Raw genomic sequence first — 6948 nt, 5'->3', positions numbered from 1 at the left:
TACACCTTACAAAGTTTGGTAATAAGATAGATATGAAATTTAAGAAACTGATATCAATTTATTAAAAAATCTATTCAACATCAAATTATAGATAAATAATTTTATAAAGTGAAAAATTTAAATATTATGCATATTACATTATAAATATTAAAATTTGTTTAATGTGAGCCATATATATATATATATATTAGAATATTAGATGAAGTTGACTAATTTGATCACTAATTAAAGAAATGTGATTGCCTGTAGTTCTACAGCCTTATTGCAGGAACCAACTATACCACAGCTAACTGCTACCATCAATGGTAATTTGCTCTTCCTTGTGCTCCATTTAGGCAGTGCCACAGAGTTAACAAATTTTAGCTTCTGACTGAATATAAATCTTTGGCTTAAATCTATCACCTTCATCTCTTTAATTCTGTACGATTGCCTACAAAATGCTCAGAAACCAACTAGATGCAAAACCTTCAGATTTATTTTTAGAAAGTAAAAACTTTATTGCAGGAAAGCAGAAGAGATGGAGTAGAACTATTTTGTCAGGAGAATTCCTATTCAAAAGTAAAGAATGCAACGGCAGGTATTTTAAGAAAACAATTCAACTCAATGAACCGTCTTTTTAATCTGGAAGTACATTCCATAGTCCAAAGAAAACTTTTCCAGGTTCAAATCTCCTTTCTAGAAGAGGACCTCATGATCCCACCCGTTCAAGCGGAAAATATGATTACAAAAAAGGAAAATTGTTGACTATATGAATCTACTTTGAGAAATCCAGAATTCAAAGGTTTGAAATTTATTAAGTTAAGCTTACCCTGTTCTTTTCCATCACAGAGAGATTGCATTACAATAGTTTTCCCTGTTCCTTTACATCATAAGTGAGAAATTTTAAGATAGATATATCCCAAACTGGAATTGCTTCCAGTCAGGAAATATGAGTATTAGATGCATTGAATAGAAATTTATTACTTGCAGATGGCCACAAGAATCCTTCTGGGTGCTTTGGAGGGTCGTCTGGCATGTTGCACAAGGCGATTGTCAATGAGAAGCACATCGCCGACCTCCCAATTCACTTCTACACACTCCTCCTCTGTTATTTGTATGCAACGTTCAGTTGCCTCTTGAGGGAAAAGAGATCCATCCCCCAACATTCGAGGTGTGTCCAAATCCCAAAATGCAATTTGATTGAACCATGCTTTCTTATTTCCATCAAATCTTCTGATGGATTTCAATGGTCCCATTTGAACCACCATTTTGCTATCTTCCCAGCTCACCTTCGCCTTAAAATACTCTCCAGCCCTGCAAACAATGTGTTTCACTCTTCAATAATATCAAATAAATTCATCCATACAGTGTTAGAGTTAATGTATCAACTAGTCAATAAATAATTGTTGCACATGTGGCAAACTTTTTCGAGTTGCTGGCAACACAAGTTCAATTTAAGCGTGAGTCAAAGAGTTTTAGTTTGAATCAAGTTCTTATTGTGAATGTGTTCGAGTTAGTGTCAAGTGTATGTGTGTGTTGTCAATCATGAAATAATTTGTTGTTAATCTAATTAGCAATCATTTAAGAATGTTGTTGAGTCAAGCTATTGTATAAATTGACATTTTATTCAATAAAATAAGCTGAGAGTTCTTTCTTTCTCTGTTTTATTTCTACTGTTCTATTTTTCTAATATACAGATGCTGAAATCTTCAACAGAGTGTTTTTTCCCGAAGTTTTTATTTTCCAAATTGAATGGAATCTGCTCAGTAGACTAAATTGAAGAGCTTTCGAAAGAAAATTATGTTCAACAAGATGAAATTGGAGAGCTTGTCGAAAAAAATTATGTTCAACCAGATCAAATTGAACAGCTTCGCGAAGAAAATTATGTTCAACTAGATCACATCGTGGAGCTTCTCGAAGAAAATTAAATTTATGTTCACTTCTGAAATTAATATTTCAGATCACAATTCCTGATCTAATAAAATCATCAATTGATGCAAGAATCAAACACACAGTTTCTTCCGGAAATTCCTCAAGGGAGACTCGCTCATTTCAAAAAATCTCTACTCACTTTTTCTGGGCCTCGTCTTTGTCCGTGGTTTGGAAAAGGGTTTGCCAGCCCTTCAGAAAGAAATCGGGACGATCTTCAGGAAAATAAGTCGTAAAATAATAAAGCCCCTCTTTTTCCAATTTAGCAACCAATTCAGGGTATCGCTCTTCCATTCTGGCCGTAATCTTATGGCTCGGCAAAATAGCGGTCTGCCCACCCTCGGGAGGACCTATCTCGCAGAAAAAAAACAGTTTGCTGGGAAATTCCTCAAACTACAAGGGCAGAAGAAAAATGACACCGTGTTTTAAAAGCTTCAAAAGCACAAAGAAATGATTAATTAGAGAAATTTACAAAGAATTTGACTTACTTTAGCCATCTCATGGTGAAATCTGATGTTTCGATCCAAGGAAACCTCATTGGCAGTATAAACTTTGCCGTGAACCCTAGTTCTGGAAGCAGCCCCTAAATATGGCTGTTCTTCCCATCCAAACGCCTCCACAACCTGATTGAAATCCGCTGCCGTCTTCAGGGGAAATCCTCTGAAGAGCAAAGCTCCTGCCTCTTTCAGCTCTTCCTCGATCCACTCTCTCTTGTTTTGGATGGTCTGAACCAGAGATTTTACAGACATGTCGTTGTGCAACGGAAGCAGAACAGTGGGAAAGAGGCGCCCGCCATTGATGAATCGTTGATGAGCGATATTGCCTTGTCGGAAACACGTCTCCTCCATTTTCTCACCAATAACAGTTGGATTTCCTTCCTGATCTGTCCGTCCCCGGCCTTGCTAGTCTTTACATTTTTAACCATTGCTCATATCCATGGCAATTCGTAGCATAAAATATATTTCAGCATACAGGTGGACAGACGGAAAGGAAGAGGTAAAGGATATATAAATGGATTTTTTTAAAAAAATTTAAATTTTTTTTTATGGAAATAACGGGATTACATAGATATTGGCATTTTTGTCATTATATAGCTGATTACAACATTATGAGTAAGCGTGTATCTAAATCACAAGTTGTCCTTTGACTTAGCTGCCACGTGCAGGGGGATCCAATACGGCAATGTCAAATGTCAATCGTACCATCATCCTCACCAATTGTGCCCAACCAATTGAACTACAACCCTTTGGCATTAATTTTTTTATGAATACATTTTTTATAAAAATTAAAATTATACTATTTATTTGAAAAGGTTGGAGGATATGAAATCATCCTAGGAGATATGTACATAAATGTTGAAGAATGTTATAGATCATAGTTCTTGAAATTGAAGCATTAAATAATATTGGTATTGATTTAGTAAATATGTTCGTTATTATTTTCTTACTTGACTTGAATTCAATACTTTTTGAGATTTTTTCAATTATCTATAAACAAACATGTTTAATTGTTCATATTCTATGATAAACTCTTTATGGATTCCAAAATATGACAAATTTTTATAAGGCTCCTAATTTTGATGACATAGCATTGGAATCTTTAAGGCTTCTAACTATGATTATTTGAAATTCATTTTTTGGTAAATGACTTCTAATTTTGGTTATTTAAAATTATAATTTGTTTAAGCTCTCCTAGTTGGCTAATGTACTCTATTGATCTCAAAGTTTATATGATAATGGACAAAAATCATTTGATTAGCCTCTTTGCGGGGAAAGCATTATAATTACACTTTGATACCATCTAACAATTTAAAGATTAACAAAATCTATATGCATTATCTATTTAACCCACTTGTCATTCATAGTTATATATTTCTTAATTTGGATGTTATTAGTACTTTAATTAGAGCCTTAGAGGATGGGGTATCTACAAGATTGGAAACAATTTTAAGGATGCAATAAAAGTATATTTTGTTTATATATATGAAGTAACTATCTAGTTACTAATTGAAAACAAGGTGGGAGAAAATGTCACTCGAATACCACTTCATATGAGTCAAATTTTCCACTTAAAATATGTTAATTTGAATTAAGAAAAATCATTAATTTCAAATCTAAAATTTGAACTTCAAATATAAATAAGTTTTTATCATAATCTAAATCATAATCCTAGTGTTTAAATTGTAATCCTAGTAGTAAGCTACTTGCAATCTAAGTTCTAATATTGATTGAAACTTGATTCTAACTGAATATTAATTCTAATACAAATCATAACCTAACTCTAAAAGTGTGGAGTGTGATGACGTTTGTAGTGCCTCTCCCATTTGACTTTTGTAAGTCATCCTGATGGATGCAACCTTGTTGATCTCTTGTTGTGAGGGATCATGATTGTGACCATGAGTGGTCTACACTATTGAGGTGATTGAATTTATGTTCTATATCAGTTGCTTTGATTATGCTTATGGTTGATTTACGAGATTATGATGTGATTATGGTTCATTGAGGTTTGTGCTAGTGGTTGCTAGGATCGATGTGGTATCATGAGGTTATTCTGTGATTACGCTGAGATGTGTGCAGAGATTGCACTATGTACTTTTACCATGTTACACTAGACTAGGTTCCTATAGTAGTGGTTAGTCATGTTTATGACTATGTTCGCTTTTGTGCTAAGTGTCTTTTTATGTTGTTTTAACAACCATTATTAAATGCTTAAATAATTAGAAATGGATTTTCATGTTGGATTCATTGGTTATGTGATGTGGATATTTACCTTGTTATATTTTAATCTAAAAGATATTTTGTTACTCCTATTGTGTTTTACATTTGAGATGACCTGAGGGTTAGATGTTATACTTTGATTTCAGTATCATAGATGTCAGACTACTATACTGTTTAGTTTATCATATTGCATGATGATGTCATTTTGAGATGACATTGTGTTTTATGATGATATCTGATTATCCGATATTTGGACATATCATTGATTATGTTATGTGATGGATTTAATGCTATGGTTATTTACTTCATTCCTACGTTGTTATGCTTTATGCGAACATGAATGATGTAAATAGATTATTTTGATATAATTAAATAAATGGTTAAATTAGGTGATTTAATGCATTTATTGCTTCAGCTATGTTATTATATGCAATTGCATTGATTGTGTTGTTTAATGTGCAGGATTTATATCCCTAGCACTGGCACATGGAGTTAATGATTTAGCTATTCATATTTTACCAATGTCTTCCCTATATGGTCAACGTATCCTTATTTTAATTGTTTAATTAATCTTTTTGGTGATCATTAAATCCGAACTTATTTGCATTATGTGATTAGACCAGTGAGCGTGTCTATGCATTTAGAGTTTTGCATTATTGTGAAAGTTGTTAAGAAAATTTCTATGTTTTTGGGTTTTTGATTTTTTTAATTGATTTATTTTAATTTCTGGCAACTTTTCCACAAATGATTTCCTATTTCTAGGAATAGCCTATTCTCATTTGGGTTGATTCAGGGTTTAACTAGGTTGGTTGGTTATTTGTCCTAATTGATTATTCACTAAAAAAGTGAAAAAATATCCAAAAAGGAATTTAATTCCTCACTTCTCACTTTCAAATTAGAAAATTGGAGAGTAAAACCCAAAATCCTCTTCATGAGGATTTACTATTTTGTTCATTGTGGGAGCTAAGGGTGTGGGATCGTCGCGAGGTTGAGCTCGTTGCATCCAACTCAGGGAGACCTTGGATTGCTGCGATTTTCAACCACTTCTGCAAGGTTTTTATTTTCTAGTTCAGATTTTCATTTTGCCCTTTTGGCTACAAGGTGAGGCTCTCCTGTTTTATTGTTTCTGCTCTGTTTCTGCTTATTCTTTTCATAGTCATTTGTTAGGAGGCTAAGAACTAGTGTTCCCCTTCGTTTATGTTTGATGGTTATGCCCGGTTGGTTGGGTTTGAGCATTTCTCTATTTTTCAAGATGAGGGTTTGGGGTTTTGCACCGTTATGCTGGCCTTTTTTACATACGGTCTCTGAACTTATTTACTTTTGAATTTTTGGGGTTTTTGTACCCAAAGGCCAAATGGGTTTTAATTTTAAGTTTGTCCAAAATTTGGGGTTTTTACCTCGTTTTGCATACTGCCATGTTTTCACGAGTTTTCTTTGCATGAGTTGGGTCATGGACTTAGATTATCCATTTGGATATCAATCAGACTTTTGTTGCACTTTTGTGTTTGCATTAGGATACATGTCGCATCCGTATTCTTGACTTTGTGTTCAGTTGAGTGATTTTATTCTTGGTGTTATTATTCTTTTAAACCTTTGTTATTGTTTCATGGACACTAGGATTCGTGTAGAATCCATACTCCCAGATTGAGGCCAATTGAGTGAGTTCATGATGTTTGGTCTTGTTGCATCATTGGAATTTGTGTAAAATCCATACTCTCGGATTGAGGCCGTTTGAGTGATTTTATGATGTATGTTTTTATTGGCTTTGGGATTCGTGTAGAGTCTGTCCTCTAGAGTTGTTTTCAGTTGGGTGATATTTTTGCATTGTGTCCTCATCTAGTCCTTGTGTTATGTTCTTCATGACGGTGGTGTGCCACACACGAGTACATGTGCATATATTTGTCAGAGGACTTGTGGGTCTCGACCTTCCATGGTACTTCCAGAAGTTATGATTGTTGAGGTTAGGTTAGGAGTATGCATGCCCACGAGCACTTGTCATAGGATGAGCATGGGTAGGGTAGGGTAGCATCTGGAGTGGGCTTCTATCTCACAACTCAACGATCATGGTGTCGGAGGTTGTCAAAGGAAGCTTTATATAAGTGATAACTAAATAAAATGTGTGAATGTTAATAGAACTAAAGATAATAAAATGTATGTGTGAGAGTCTTTCCATTAAGGGATGTTGTATCCACACAATATGAGCTTGGGCTTGTTGATGCCAAGCGACTCTCTAGGATGTCACCCCTACTTAGTAGCCTATTGAATGTCTAACAAGGACCTGTACTCCTTGCATTGTCTTAGGTTCTTGGTTATACCCATCATA

General features: G+C 34.3%; 1 protein-coding gene across 1 annotated transcript; it reads right to left on the bottom strand.

The window, feature by feature from the left end:
- Positions 1–771: 771 nt before the first annotated feature.
- LOC149574969 (clavaminate synthase-like protein At3g21360) lies at positions 772–2888 on the bottom strand. The gene is made up of 3 exons (XM_089814815.1): positions 2397–2888; positions 2051–2301; positions 772–1293 (listed from the first exon to the last, which is right to left on the bottom strand). The coding sequence occupies exons 1-3, from the start codon at positions 2754–2756 to the stop codon at positions 960–962; spliced, it is 945 nt and encodes a 314-aa protein (XP_089670941.1). The 5' UTR covers positions 2757–2888; the 3' UTR covers positions 772–959.
- Positions 2889–6948: the final 4060 nt, after the last annotated feature.

Source organism: Cupressus sempervirens, chromosome 2 (genome assembly GCF_028749045.1).
Source record: "Cupressus sempervirens isolate cs-2001-9-10 chromosome 2, ASM2874904v1, whole genome shotgun sequence".
Taxonomy (NCBI): domain Eukaryota; kingdom Viridiplantae; phylum Streptophyta; class Pinopsida; order Cupressales; family Cupressaceae; genus Cupressus; species Cupressus sempervirens.
The sequence above is the reverse complement of the archived record's forward strand: the minus strand, read 5'-3'. Positions and strand labels throughout refer to the sequence as shown.

Excerpts from the sequence above, each read along its gene's own strand:
- LOC149574969 (XM_089814815.1), bottom strand. The coding sequence starts at position 2,756 with ATGGAGGAGACGTGTTTCCGACAAGGCAATATCGCTCATCAACGATTC. Across the intron at positions 2,302-2,396 it reads TTCACCATGAGATGGCTAAA|TTTGAGGAATTTCCCAGCAA; the intron begins GTAAGTCAAATT and ends CTGCCCTTGTAG. Across the intron at positions 1,294-2,050 it reads AAAGACGAGGCCCAGAAAAA|GGCTGGAGAGTATTTTAAGG; the intron begins GTGAGTAGAGAT and ends CATTGTTTGCAG.